This window comes from Monodon monoceros, unplaced genomic scaffold (assembly GCF_005190385.1).
Source record: "Monodon monoceros isolate NGI ecotype Baffin Bay Population unplaced genomic scaffold, NGI_Narwhal_1 Super_Scaffold_2, whole genome shotgun sequence".
Classification (NCBI taxonomy): Eukaryota; Metazoa; Chordata; class Mammalia; order Artiodactyla; family Monodontidae; genus Monodon; species Monodon monoceros.
Window position 1 is genome coordinate 89770433 of NW_021703776.1, and position 16017 is coordinate 89786449.

Here is a 16017-nt window from a genome sequence, read left to right on the forward strand (position 1 = left end):
GAATAAAAAGAAAATAAGACATAGAGAAAACAAATAGCAAAATTGCAGAAGTAAATCCTTTCTTGAATAAAAAGAAAATAAGACATAGAGAAAACAAATAGCAAAATTGCAGAAGTAAATCCTTTCTTATCGATAATTACTTGAACTATAAATGGATTGAACCCTCCAATTAAAAAGAAGAGATTGGAAGAATCGATCTTTAAAAATGATCCAAATATATGTTGTCTAAAAGAGACTTACTTTAAATCCAAGGACATAAATAGATTGAAAGTAAAAGGATGAAAAATAAATTCCATGCAATAAAAAAATGCCAAAAGAGACCTGGGGTGGATATACTAATATCAGACAACATGGACTTGAAGTCACTAATCGTGATGAGACAAAGAAGGACATTACATGTTGACAAAAGGGTCAATATATCAAGATATACCAATTATAAACATATATGCCTCTAACAAAAGAACCACAAAATATATGAAGCAAAAAACTGACATAATTGAAAGGAGAAATAGACAGTTTTACAGTAACAGAAACTTCAATACCCCACTCTAAAGAATAGATAAAACAAGACAGAAGATCAGTTTAAAAATAGAGGACTTGAATGATGCTATGAACCAACTATATCTAAAAGACATCTAGAGAAGACCCTACCCAAAACAGCAGATTGCATATTTTTCTCAAGCACATGTGGAATATTCTCCATGATAGACAGTATGTCAGGCAACAAAAACAAATCAAGTCTCAATAAATACTAAATGATCGAAGCCATAAAAATCAATCCTATTTCTATGTATTAGCAATGTACAGTTGGAAACAGGATTTCTAAAATGCCATTTACAATGGCTCTAAAAAAATAAATATTTATACCTATACTTAGGTATAAGTCTAACAAAACAAATATAGGATGTGTATGGCTGAAAACTTCAAAATGCTGAAGAGCTAAATAAATGGAGAGAAATACTGTGTTCATGGATTCAAAGACTCAAAGGAGTAAAGATAAGAAATTGATCTACAGATTTAACTCAATTCAAAAAATTCTGGCAGGACTTTTGAAGACACAGACAAGCTGATTCTAACATTTATATAGAAAGTTAATAAATAAGAATAGCTAAGATACTTTTGGAAAAGAAGAATAAAGTTGGAGAAATTATACCATTTGATTTTAAGTCCTTTTATAAAGTTAGAATAATTTAAACAATGTGGTATCAGTAAAGGAAGAGACACATAAATCAATGAAACCAAGTAGAAAGTCCAAAAGTAGATTTACCCAAATATGACCTTTGATTTTTAACAGTAGTGCAAAAGAAATTCAGTGAAGAAAGCATAATTTTTTTCAACTAATGGAACTGGAACAATAGGATACCCTTACGTAAAACAAAACAAAACACCTCTACCTAAATATGCTAGATTATACAAAAATTTACTCAGAATGGATTATTGATCTAAATGGAAAAAATGAAACTATATAAAACTTTTAGAAAAAAAATAGAATAAAACTTCTGTGACCTAGGGTTAGACAAAAAAGTTCTTTCACATGAAACTCTAAAACAATACAAAAAAATTGAACGTTATCAAAATTAAAATCTTTTGCTGCATGAAAGACACAGTCAAGAGAATGAAAAGACAAACTACATACTGAGAAAAAAATATTTGCAAACCATGTATTCAGTAGAGAACATGTATCAAGGATTTACCAAGAAATCTCAAAACTCAACACTATGAAGACAACCCCACTAAAAAATGGGCACTGAACCCCCATGTTTGAATAGGCACTTCACCACGAGGAGATATAGATGGCAAATAAGTATGTGAAAAAGTGTTCAACATCATTATCCACAATGCAAATTAAAATTAACAATGAGATACCATGACAAACCTATCGGAATGACTAAAATTATAAAATACCAACAATGCTAAGTGCTGTCAAAGATGCGGAAAAATAGCAATTCACGCGCATTGCTAACGGGGATGCAAAATGATATAATCATTCTGGAAAGCAGTTTGACAGCTTCCTACAAAGTTAAACACACCACATGACCCAGCAATCCCACTCCTGGGTATTTAGCCAAGAGAAATGAAAACTAATATTCATGCAAAAACCTGTACACAAATATTTATAGCAGCAGTCTTCACAGTCATCAAAAACTGGAAACAAACCAATGTCCTTCAAATAGAGAAACAAACTGTGGCACATATATATAATGTATATATACATTACTACTCAGCAATTAAAAACAAATAAGCTATTGATACAAACAACAACCTGGATGAATCTCAAAGGTGTTATGCTGAGTGAAAGAAGCCAATCTCTAAAGGTCACATACTATATGATTCAATTCACATGATATTCTCAAAAGATAAAACTATAGCAACGGGAAACAGATAATGATTTTTATGAGTTGCTGGTGGGGGAGCTTTTGATTACAAACAAATAGCATGAAGGAGTTCTTCGGGTTATAGAATTTTTCAATATCCCAATTGTGATGGCAGTTACACAGATCTGTACATGTGCTAAAATTCATGGAGCTAAACACCAAAAAAGTCAAAAATAAGAAAAATAAAGAAACATATATAGCCAACATCTTAGCACACAAAGGTGCACAATAAGTGTTTGTTGGATCAAATTACAAACAATGTTGAAGATCACTACTGCCCATATTTCACCCTGCCCCAACATAGTTGAAATTATTGTGTCCACTGGCTGATAATGTGTGTGTAAGCAAGAATGAGGTTGTCCTGGAGAGAAGACAAGTCAGTTAGAGACAAACTTCAGGATACTTTCACCATCATGGACACAGTTATCTTTAAGGTCACCAGGTCCAAAACTCTCATACACAGCACAATCCTTTGGAGGAAGACTATAATAAACATGTGTTAATTGTTTCACTAACTGCTACTCCTTTCCTTTTTCTTAACATCTCCAGAATCTCCCCAGGTGGGATTAAGCCCAACTCCAAATTTAGAAATGGCTTCTAATTACATTAAAGCAATCAGTCTTTTATTTTCTTTGACCCCTGTGATTGACTTAGTGGTTGGCTCCAGGAACTAAGAAAGAGGCCAACTGGACCCTATTTCTGGATTACTGCGTGAGCTATGACGTAAAATCCCTTTTTTTGTTGGGTTTGAGTCTGGAACCATGTCACTCTAAGGACTGGTTACCATCTTTCAGTGATAAAGAGAAAATCCACTGAGAGAGCAAGGAGGCAGAGAAATGAACTGAGAGTGAAAAACTGGTTCCCGGCCATAACATTTTCCCCTCCAGTCCAGTTTCCCACTTAAGTAGGTGATAAAAAATACCAGACCCCTTCCCAGTCCTGCTAGCCCAAATCTCTAGGGAAGTCCTGGAAAACTTAGTCACACCTGGAGCTAGCCCTAAGGTTGGAGTTTTCAGGAATATAGACCAATAAATTTCTTTTATTATTTCAGAGAATTTGTGATAGGTCTGTTACTTACCAACCAAAGCATCCTAGCTGACAGAAGCCAGCTAGATTTGTTTCCTTTTATTTTTAAAATCATTTCTTTGCAGGGAAGTAAGCATAAGATCAAAATGGGTTATTATTTACATGCCTCTGATAAGTTCAAAGGACAACCTCAATTAGGATTTCCAGAACAACCTGAAAAAAAAAACAGGTTGAGAAATCTCTCTTCCCTCCCACTGCTCCTCCCTCTGGCTCTCCTTTCTTTGATTAAATAGGCATTAGGACACCTTTTCAAAAAGGCTTTTCTGTGGTGTTCAGAATCATTTCTAGAAATTGAAACCTCAGACTTTCCAAGATGTACCTCAGTGCTGCATATCACCGCATACCTCTAAGTGATGGAAACAGCATTCCTATCATCGGTCTTGGTACCTACTCAGAACCTAGATTGGTAAGCTTATCTCTCTCTGTTTTTTTGGTTTTTTTTAATTAACACTTTCCTAAAGGATAATCTGTAATTCATTTTGAATGGATTTCATTGATTTAATTATTGTAATAATGAATGCAACCTTGAAGGACTGCTGTTTGGCTGAATAAGTACTGAGCCAATGGTTAAACTAAATCAGTTTATGATTTTAAAGTATCTTGGCTTAAAGAATGGGACCTTTCTGCTTCCTTTACTAAAATTCAGCCTGAATGCTGGTTATCAGGTTGAACTGAAGTACGTAAAATTTCTGAGTTTATGATTTTTTTAAGTTCATATTTGAGAATTTTTAGTTCAGTCCAACAAAACATTTAGTGAAAACGTACCATGTATGAAGCACTAGGCTATAGAAGCTTCAAATATGAAGAGAATAGTGTCTCTGCTGTCTAGGGATTAAAAATCTAATAGAGGAGACAGACTCTAATAACTAATTAATCATAGAACAATGAAGAGTAAATGCTGTCTGAGAATTTTAAACAGTATCTCTGAAAACACAGGAAAGGGAATAGTTAGATTTGACCATGAGGACTGAAGTGGGTTTCCATTAAAACACAGAAAAGCTTCTACTTGTAAGAAAAATATCTTTCTGCTTTCCACATTGCAATTCCACATTTAATGCTAATTACCAGAATAAACAGTGGTTATATCTAGAAATGCTACTGAAATTTGAATGATCATGTGTGAATGAACTCTGTTAAACTAAGTATAAGTTAGCTAGGCAGAGAAGCAGAGCTGAGGCAGGACATCGTAGGCAGAAAGAGAAGCACAGAGGCGCAAGGATATGAATCTGATTATGTCATGCCTCTGCCTGACACGGTTAAGTGTTAAAAAAATTTAGCTATTATTATTGTATGCATTTACATCTCCATATCCTCTGATGCACACACATATATATATATATAAATATATATATATATACACACACATACATACACACACATATATATATATATATATATATCTCCTTTCATTCACTTGACAAGGATTACCTGAACACCCAGCACACATACTATACTGGGAATATAGAGCTGAACAAGACATGGTCTCTTTCCTGATGGATTTTACATCTTATAGGGAAGATTGCACAGAAAAATTTAGCTATTATTTTTGTAGTACTTTATAGTACATGCATTTTCTAATTTAATCCTCACAACATTATGAAAGAGATACCATTTTACAGATGAGAAAACTGAAACATGGCAAGATAAAGTAAAATGTCCCAAACTTATAATGGTGAGGAAGAGAACTGGAATTTGAACCAATGCAGTTTTGGTCCAGGTCCTATCCTCTGAGTCCCTATACTATATTACCTGTTATAAATGTATGTTATGTCAATGCAGCTGCATATTTCTATGACTTTCTATATGTATTTCTATATATGAAAGTATCTAGGAATATATATCCAGAAAGTACCTAGGATGGATAGATAGATAGATAGATGGATAGAATGATACATCTAGGATATGAATCTAATTATGTCATGCCTCTACTCATTTCAATGACTATCAATTATATGGCTCCTTGCTTGCACATCTATCATTCTATCTATCTCTCTGTCTCTCTATCTGTCTCCTGAAACTCAGTGGGGCTCAAAGTGCTGCATCTACCAATAAATATTATTAAGTGCCTGCTATGTGTCTAGTAATATTAAATGCTACAGGATGGAGACATTCAAAAGCATTCATGTGTCATTTCCCAAAAAGAGTTGTAACTCACTTCAGAAGATAAGACATTACTGCAGTTAGAGAATATGGCATTCGAGGAATATTATTAGAAATGAAGATTGTGCATGCACAAACCACATTTGTGATCAGAAATACAGAACTAAAGGTATGTCTCACAAAATTGGAAACTCTAATGTGAAGAAAAATGCCCACCATGGAAGATTTGGGGGAGGGGTATAGGCAGAGCTAGGTTGAGGGGGAGACGGGGAGTGGGGAGGGTAGAGTATCTCCTAGCTGGAACACTCAGCAGTTTCTGTTCAAAGCCATACAACTGACAACTCCCTCACCATCTACCCAGGGCTGATGAGACAGACACTAGGAGTACCCATGCCCAAGTCGGTCACCAGGAAATAAAAGTACCGAATTAGATTTAACGTCAGAATCTTAGTCCTAGAGATGAAATCTGATGCCAAAATTCAGTCTTCTCTCCTCAGCTTGCCTGAGGTGCTTTTCAAAACCTTTCATTCCACAAGAGATGGAAGGAGAATGACAGGCTGAGGTAACTCATTAACTGAAATGCTTCACATTTCATGTATATAATCAAGTCAGTCAATATTTGTCCTGGGATCCTGTTGCATTTTGATACAGAAGTTAGCAGACGCCAGGGGAAGATTTAGGCTTGTCTTCAGGGGGAGTCGGGGTAGGAGCAGAGATGAAAGGCTGAGATAAGGAAGACTAACAATAACCTCTCCTCCAGCATCTGCCCATTTGAGACTCCACTGTCACACACGTGGCGACAGGAACTATAGAACAGCATCCCGGAGGAACATTATCGTGCAGCTGTGTGAGGCCAACCAGCCTAGCTTCTCCGGACTTACAAAGATTTTTTTTCTCTTAATATGCCCGACTTTCTTACTAAGGTGTTTCATGCCTGTGGAGTTAGGGAATTTGAGATGGAACCAGCATTTAGTAGCACCAAGCGCTCTGTGCATTTCCTCACTTGACAATCACTAACTAATGAAAACTGAACTGTACAAATTATCTATGCACCATTTCCCTAGGACAGATTCCCAGAATGTTTTCATACAGGGATGAAATAGTCTATAATAGCCTCCCAGCAAGTCTCCCTTCTTCCTGTCTCTCTCCCTATATCTCTGTCTGAGAAAGTCCAATAGGCAAGAGTTTTGAATCTTGTTCATTTTTCTGCTTTGATAGAAATTAATTTGGTTTTTATATATATCAGCCCATGAGTTAATAACCAGTATTTATCAAAAAGTTCAAGTAAAACTCAAGAATGTTACCAAGTGTGCAAATGACACAAATCTGGGACCAATGGTAAATATTTTGGAAAATGGGTAATAATTCAGTTCAATAAATATTTATTGTGTGCCTACCATGTATGAGGCATTTTTCTAGGTAACACAGGGATCGAAACAATGGACTAGAAACAAGGGATTTGAAATCTGTGAGTGACTGAGGCAGAAAAAATAAATACACTTATAAATAAAATATAAAGAAAAGCTGAAGTGCTTGTTCAAAGATGAAAGTAACAGTGAACAAATCTAGTTATGGGGTAGATCATGAAACACCAAGCTATAGGGAAGGAGTAGCCTAGATTGGGGTTGTAACTGATCCAGTATCCCTTCCTGGGTGGCTCTGGTTAAGATTTCTATAGCTGTAAACAGTTTTCAGTCTGAAGAGTGAGCCAAAGGCTTTGTATATGGGGCAAAGGAGAGGTGAAGTCCAATCTCTTGAGTACTAAGGAGGAGCCTGAAACATCAAGGGGCCACTGTGATGGAATTTTGTAGTAGGGAAGAGAGATTGGTGTCAATTCTGAATACATGGGCAAGTGAGAATTTATAACCAAGGTGCAGGGTTGGAATCTGTGGGTAGAAAATTACTAAGAGGAAACATCAGGAATACAGGGCCATTCTGGCTAAACTGACCTAACAGGATTCTTGCTGAAAACAGGGTTGGGTGACTAGACATCTCCTGGGGCATGGTGGAGGAGGAGGAACCTGATTTGATATCAAGCATGATCAGATATGGAGGGTGAGAGGTTGTGGTTAAACTGACTTAGCAGGATTCTTGCTAAGCTTGGACAGAGCAGAGATGAGTATGAAAGTCCATGTTGGAAAAGAGTTCAAAAGAACCTGATTAGAGTTTGGTCCATGAAATCCTTGTCAGGGTTGAGGATGTTCCCACAATCTCTACCTAAAGGGACCAGGGACAAGGCAGGAACCGTAAATAAGTGGCCCTAGAGAGCCAAGTCTATTTCTCAGTTTTGTTCTGCTTTCCCATTTTGATAGTAGATATAAGTGCAAGAAATGCTTTCTTCTTCTTTGCTACAAAACAAAAACAAAAAAACACAAAAAACATGTGCAGGCAACACTTAGGAGACGATTGATGGTACAAAACACAATAAACAGAGTACCAGGGATTCCACTCACCATTCTAAATGAAGATGGTAATTTCTCCGCTACAGCTAATTGTCATGCATAAACAAAAGTCCAGTGTGGCCTGATCTTCTCACATTTTTCAAAGAATATTGTAAAGTAATTAATAATTTTTAAGTAATGGCAACATTTATATTTTTGTAAAACGCTATATGAGCTAGTATTTTAAGAGTCAAAGAAAATAACTCAGCTGGTGTTTGTTTTTACTTTTAGTAGAGTGTGTATCCTGAGCTCTTTGCAGTACCTGTGACCCCTTCACACTCACAACTCCTGCCACAGAAGCTTGGCTCTTAGAAAGCAAATACCAGGAACTGACTTCTGCATTTTATATCATTCCTCTCCAGAGGCAATGAATGCTGCACATCAAGCTACAAAAAATGGTTTGCCGGGGGGGGGGTGGGGGGGGTAGATGGTAACAAAAAAATACCAGGGAGAAAAAAGTAGGTTCATATTTCAAAGCTATTACCCTGCCAACGTTAAAACGAATTAAAATGAGAAGAGGCGAAATACATAGAGATCAAGTGAGATGGCTTCTCTAATAAATCAGGCAAAAAATAATAAGAACTTAAACTTGGTCGGTGGCTGTGAGGAAAATAATTTGGCTGGGGCCTAAAAAAGAAGTAACTTGGCTGAAGGATACAAATCATGGGGTAGACTCTACAAAGCTTGGCAGCCAATTGGATCCAAACAAAGGAGGACAAATAGTAGGTCCAAGGCCAAAAATGGATGTTTCATGCCCAGGTTACTACATTCTTTGGATCTAAAGTTTTGAACTTATTTGAGTCACTTACCTTTTATTTTTGATCTACTTCCTTATTTTTTTAACATTTAAAAATTTGAAATATATGGAAGGGTGAATACTTTTAAAGCTAACATCTGAGTAACCACCACACAGATCCAAAATTAGAATATACCAACCCCCAGAAACCCTCCGTGTGCCCTTCCCAATTCAAAACCATCTCTCCCTCAAGAGGTAATTTATCTTCTAACTTTCATGGCAATTATTTTCTTGCTTTTTTCTAAAGGTCATATAACTTTTTTCAGGTAGATTGCCTATCTCCTCTTCATTTAGTTGTTCTTGTGGGGTTTTTTCTTGTTCCTTCATTTGCAACATATTTCTCTGTGTTCTCATTTTGTCTGACTTTCTGTGTTCATGGTCTTCTTTCCACAGTCTGCAGGATCATAGTTCCTCTTGCTTCTGGTGTCTGCCCCCTGGTGGGTGAGGTTGGTCCAGGGACTTGTTCAGGCTTCCTGTTGGGAGAGACTGGTGCCTGCCCTCTGGTGGGTGGAGCTGGGTCGTGTCCCTCTGATGGGCAGGGCCATGTCCATGTCAAGGGGTGTGTTTTGAGGTGGCTGTGAACTCAGTACAACTTTAGGCAGCCTGTCTTCTGATGGGTGGGGCTGTGTTCCTATCTTGTTGGTTGTTTGGTGTGAGGCTTTCCAGCACTAGAGTGTGCAGGTTATTGAGTGGGGCTGGGTCTTAGCGCTGAAATGTGGACCTCTGGGAGAGCTCACTCCAATCAATATTCCCTGGGTCTTCCGCTACCAGTGTCCTTGCCCCCACAGTGAGCTATAGTCTACCTTCACCTCCCCAGGAGACCCGCCAAGACCCCTAGGTAGGTCTGGCCCAGGTCCCTATGGAAGTACTCCTGTGTGCTGGATCCCAGTGCATGTGAGACCTTGTGTGCACCCTCCAAGAGTGGAGTCTCTGTTTCCCCTGCCCTGTGGAGCTCCTGCACTCAAGCCCCACTGGCCTTCAAGGCTAAATGCTCTGGGGGTCCTTCCTCTCAATGCCAGACCCTCAGACTGGCACAGAGGGCTATTTTTATGTGGGAACATCCCTGTGTAGCCTGCATGGGTTTAATATTTTTTGGTGTGAGGGCTCTTTTTAGTATAGATGTCTGCCACCTCTTTCCTCAGTGTATGCTGGCTGTTATCCCTTTGACAGGAGGTGTGACTGATGTTGTGGTGACCAGAACCTGCACTGGATATTGAGCAGGGCCTCCCCTTTGCTCTCTGGTTGTCACTGCCCTGTCAGGGGTGGGGTCTGCTCCCTAGTCGTTGGAGTAGAATCCCCCAGATCTGTTTCTGAGCTGTGTTTCTGATCTGCAGTGTGAGGTAGGTGGGACTGGAGCATTCCTCCTCTGGAGCTGTTCACCTATGGGTGTGCTCTGTTGTGTCACCTTCACCTGTTGTACAAGCTCTTAGATTACACTGTTGTTGGTACTGCTCTCGTCCCCACCTTAACCGTGGGAATGCCTGCAGTTGGCCCCAGTGTCCCTCAGACATTGTTTTCACCAGGCCACCAGCGCAGATCCACTGAAGTCATGTCCCAGGATTGCAGTAAGCATGGATCTGGACCTGCTGTGTGCACTATGGGGGCAGCTCAGATTCTGGGCTGGCCCGACCCCCTGTGCAAGTGCCCACAGAGTCTACAGCTGTTAAGCTAGGCCCGTCTTGGCTGCAGGAGCAGCTGCTGTCCGTTTAGATGTTCTGCAGGCACTTGGCTTACAAAGCTGGTCGCAGGGTCGTCAGTTCACAGATTGGGCAGCTGCGAGGAGAGACTTCAGCTTTTCTTCCTCAGTTGTACAGCCCCTGGGGCTCAGCTGTGGTTTCAGCACCACCTCTGCATGTGGGCCACCCACAGGGGTCTGCTCCCGAGGCTGCCCTGGAGCACACAAGTCCGCCCCGGCGAGGAGGGGGTTGTGGATGCAGCAACAACGGGGGTCACAAGAGCTCCTGCCCTGGCAGGAGCCCTTCCCCGTGCCCAGGGAGGCAGGGGCCTTATGCGGGGAGAGAGGCTGCAATGGCAGTCCTGCCCCTTGCAAGTCACTTAACAATGGTGCTTCGCTTCTATGGCGGTCTGGGTTTCCTCTACAAGCGTTCCTAGCTGTGGATTTCCTCACTTCCATCCCCTCAGGCTGTCTCCGCACAGTCAACAGAAGTCTTCTCCCCGGGTCTGCTCTCCAAACCCCACATTTTAGCACCCAGCCCCCATACACACTGGCGACACACCTTTCAGGCTGGGGCACACAGGGCTGTGGTGAGGACCATCTGTGTAGGTCTCACTCTGTCCTGCCTGCCACAGACAGGTTGCTGGGCTCTCCTCTCATAGCTCCCGAAGTTCCCCTTCTGTCCCAACTGATCTCCTCGCTGTGAAGGGCTTCCCCGGGTACGGGAACCTCTCCTCACCTTCAGCTCCCCCAAGGGGTGCAGGTCCCATCCCACTTCCTCTCCTCTTCCTTTTCCCTTCTTTCTTTCATCCTACCCAGTTACGCAGGGGTCTTTCTTGTCCTTTTAGGTGTCCGAATTTGTCGTTTTCACTATAAAACGATGTATGTGCCAAGTGTCCTGATTAAGAATGATTAAAGAAAAGACACATTTCTCTTCTCCCCCAACCCAACCCCCCTATCATTTTAGACCCCTAAGGGGACCTGTGCAAGATCAGTGAAAATTGCCATTGACACGGGGTACCGGCACATTGATGGCGCCTACCTCTACCAGAACGAGCACGAAGTGGGGGAGGCCATCAGGGAGAAGATAGCAGAAGGAAAGGTGCAGAGGCAGGATATCTTCTACTGCGGAAAGGTGAGGTCTTCCCTTCACCCTACACGACTTACGTTCATGGTGGGTCTGACTTCTTTTCTCTGCTGAAGAATATTGAACTCACCAAACCCTGCAGGCTTGCAGGATCTTAGTTCCCTGTGTTCCCTGCAGTGGAAGTGCAGAGTCCTAACTGCTGGACTGCCAGGGAAGTCCTGAGGAGTGAGTTCTTAACTGCCAAATTCCTCAATCTTGCCAAGAATTTAGGGACTAATTAGCCCCATGAAGTTTAGGGAAAAGTTCTTTCTTCATACTTGGGCATTGATTTAAGACAATACGGAAGAGCCAAATCTACAAAGAAAGTTGATTTGAGGAGTGAAGGGAAGTAAGGAGGTGGTTCATGTTATAATAAGCATGTGTCAAAACTTCTTTTAAAAGGAGGCAGCTTTTTCTTCTGTATATGCCTATTTGTCCATAGATCACTATTTTTTTTTGAGATATAATTCATGTACCATAAAGTTCACCATTTTTAGTATATTCACAAAGTTGTACAACCATGACCACTACCTTTTCCAGAATATTTTTATCACTCCAAAAAGAAACCTCTTACCCACTAGTAATCACTGCCCATTTATCCCTCTCCCCCATTCACTGGTAAACACTGATCTACTTTCTGTCTCTTTAGTTTTCCTATTCTGGACATTTCATACAAAAGGAATCATACAATATGTGTTCTTTTCTGTCTAGCTTCTTTCACTTAGTATAATGTTTTCTACTTTCAACCATGTTGTAGTACATATCAGAATTTCATTTCTTTTTATGGCCAAATAATATTCCATTGTATGGATATACCACATTTTGTTTAGATCACTACCTTTTGAGAAATTGAAATCTCCAGAAATCACTATCCATTGAAGAGCAATCAGAAAGATAAAGCATCATGATAAAATGAAAGCCAGTGGAAATATAGGATACATATTTACAGGCAGCCTTGCAGGAATAAAACTGTATAACTTTAGAGAACTTGTAATACAATTCTCCTAAGTTTTCTAAAGAGAACAAAATGGTGCTTCTGACTTCACTCACTCCCCAGAACCCCATCCTCCCTACTCCTTTCCAGCCTCTCCAGGAGTTTGCAGTTCCCCAAGTCACCAGCCACTTATGGGCTATGATTTATTTCAAGGGGCCATGTAGAGCCACTGTCCCAAAATATCAGCCTGAAGCTTCTCACTTTATTATAGCTTTACAGCCTGATTCCTAAAGATTTTGTTATTACAGAGTCTCTCATTACAACTCACCAAGTGTTTCTGGGGAAAAATAAACTTGAACTCATATCCTGAGGACCTGAGCCAAAGAAGCCTGCCCAAAGCTGGAAATATTTTTGAATTTATTAAAAAAAAAAAAACTTTCATTCTTATCTCTTTGGTAAACCATTAAAGCTGTTGGAATACCTATCATGATGAAAAAATTGAACTGAATTAAATCACCCATTTCATTTCATTTCAAGGCTTGATATGAGTTAACATTTACAAAGCACTTAAAGAGTACCTACAACTAGTACTGCATGTTTGTTGAATAAAAATAGATTAAAACATAAAACAGAATTTTCAGTTAGATGAGATTTCACCAATACACCAAAAGGACCCACAGTAACAACAAAAACACATTTTTCTCTACTCTCACATTGCCTTCTCTATGCTCTGAAGGCAAGAAAAAAAATTATTGTCCAACATAGGAAAAAAATCAAATTTTGCTAATTTTGCTTGCTCTTAACTTGTGGCAAAAAATGTACATAAATTCAAAACTTTTTTTTCCAAAAAATATGTAAGCAAATTTGATGCTCCAAGAAGATGTATTCATTTATCCTGAAGCTCTGGGTACCCTTCACTATCCCATGTTTTACAGACCTCAAGGGTACACATGCTCCAGTTTGACAACCCAAGGCTTAATCTTTCATTACCTAACACTTCAGAGAAAGAGTAATTTCTTTTTCTTTTTTTTCTTATTTATGTTAAGCTGTCTACATTCCTTTTATTTACTTTTTCAGCTTTATTGAGATATAATTGACATATGGCCTTTTATAAAGTGTACAACGCATTGATTTGATACAATTATATATTGCAAAATGGTTACCACCGTAGTGTTAGCTAACATCTCCATAATTACATAATTACCATTTATTTTCTGTGATGAGAACATTTAACATTTATTCTCTTGGCAACTTTCACGTATATAATACAGTATTGTTATCTATAATCACCATGCTGTTCATTAGATCCCCAGAACTTATTCATCTTATAACAGGGAGTTTGTACCCTTTGACCAACATCTCCCCATTTGTATTCATGAATAGCTGTTTTGTTTTGTTTTTTCATGAATAGCTATTTTATTGTTTTTTAATATAAATTTATTTATTTTATTTTTGGCTGCGTTGGGTCTTCGTTGCTACATGCAGGCTTTTCTCTGGTTGTGGTGAGCAGGGGCTACTCTTCATTGTGGTGTGCAGGCTTCTCATTGTGGTGGCTTCTCAGAAGCACAGGCTCTAGGCACGCGGGCTTCAGTAGTTGTTGGACATGGGCACAGTAGTTGTGGCTCGCAGGCTCATGAGCGCAGGCTCAGTAGTTGTGGCGTACGGGCTTAGTTGTTCCGCGGCATGCGGTATCTTCCTGGACGAGGGCTCGAACCCATATCTCCTGCATTGGCAGGCGGATTCTTAACCACTGCGCCACCAGGGATGCCCCATGGATAGCTATTTAATTGTTGATCATTGTTGGAGGACTGGAGGCTGGGGTCTCCCGTGCTGCCATTTTGGTAACATTATTGGTTCAGATCTTAGTAGGGATTGGCAGAATTTTCCTGGGGAAATGAGGAAGTGAACCAAATGAGAACAAAGGAGCAGTGAAAAGGGATCTAAACTTTTGCAATAATTTAAAATTTCACCAGCTTCTGCACCACCCATCACAATGTGGAGGATCTGGTGAAGACACATACACAACCATATTTCTTACTCAGATGAAGCACACCTTTTATCAGTGAAATGAAAGTAAAGTGCCAAGCCAGATCAGAACCACTAGTCGGATACATGTTCCCTAATTACACAATGAGGAAAAGTGAAAGTGCAAAGAGTCGATTAGGCAATTAGCACAGAGCAGAGGAAGACTTTATTGCTGAATTAGGTACTCTGTGGTTCAGATGGATCTTTAAATCTCTGGTACTACATTTGGATAAAGTTATACTCTGGATGTCAAGTTATATCAGCTCAACCTATACTCAGATGACACTGCAACGTAAACATATTTTTGTGAAATGAAATGGGTGAATACAATGTGTATGAGTGTTTGTAAAGAATAAAGGGCTGGGGAATTCCCTGGCAGTCTAGTGGTTAGGACTCTGCTCTTCCACTGCAGGGGGCATGGGTGTTGGGGAACTAAAATCCTGCATGCTGCGCGGTGCGGCCACAAAAAAAGAAACAGTAAAAAAAAATTTTAAAGGGCTGCATTATTGTTAAAAATAATAATAATAATCAGGATATTAGTTAACTATCTCCCTTTTTTTCTTTCAGCTGTGGGCTACACATCATGACCCACAGATGGTCCGCCCAACTCTGGAGAGGACGCTCAGGGACCTCCAGCTAGATTATGTGGATCTTTACATCATTGAAATACCTATGGCTTTTAAGGTAAGTTCATATGCCTAAAGGTAAGGCCTCTGCTCTTTGGCAACCGCGGGCCAACATCTATGTACGGGAAGCTCGTTCATTACTTAGCACCATAGAATATTATGATGTTTTGTTACCGTAAATCAGATAGTACTGACCTAACCCAACAAATGCCAAGAAAGATTATGTGTAGCCAACTCGGGCCTGGATCCCAAGTTTCTAGATTCATAATCCAATGCAGTGTCTGTTATATCATGTCTTTGCAGCTATAAACGCTCTCCATCAAACCAACAAGTAGTCTGCTAACTGTAGTCCACATTGCAGTTGTCCAGCATCCAGACACACCCTTCTTCCCATTCACACAGTCACGAAAACATCCCTGCACAACATAATGTAAAATAATAAATACAACTGAAAACCTACTCACACTCCACCCTCTCCAAAGGAAAATAACCCAAAGAGTCGTCAGATTTTTGAAGGCAGCTCCAAGGTCGGGACTTCTAGGTGATATCTATTCCTCTAACTCAAATGCACTCCTTCCTTGAACTTTCTCAATATACGGACTCAGCTTAACCACCACCAACACGCCCGGTATACACTGCTGAAGAGCAACAGCTGCTTTAAAGTTTCACTGAGGGAAGGAGAGATTGAAAAACAAAACTGACCACTTGTGCATGAGGTAAGCCAGATCCTGCTGGACAGGAGAGACAAGGACTCTCTGCCATTGCAGTGGCCAGAATTTCTTTACACAGCCAACCTGGCTGCCCCGTTCTCTTCTCTGGAAGCACCTTCCTTA

General features: G+C 39.9%; 1 protein-coding gene across 8 annotated transcripts in view; it reads left to right on the forward strand.

Moving 5' to 3' along the window:
- AKR1D1 (aldo-keto reductase family 1 member D1) overlaps positions 1 to 16017 on the forward strand; it is a 90113-nt gene that overhangs the window by 46798 nt on the left and 27298 nt on the right. For 5 of the 8 annotated variants that reach the window (XM_029233215.1, XM_029233216.1, XM_029233219.1 and 2 more), the window contains exons 1-3: positions 3678 to 3867; positions 11441 to 11608; positions 15126 to 15242. In XM_029233215.1, coding sequence (XP_029089048.1) covers positions 3775 to 3867; positions 11441 to 11608; positions 15126 to 15242 — 378 coding nt within the window. In that variant the 5' untranslated portion in view covers positions 3678 to 3774. Of the gene's footprint in view, positions 1 to 3677; positions 3868 to 11440; positions 11609 to 15125; positions 15243 to 16017 lie in introns of those variants that run through there. The other 3 variants (XM_029233217.1, XM_029233218.1, XM_029233223.1) reach the window with 2 other exon arrangements.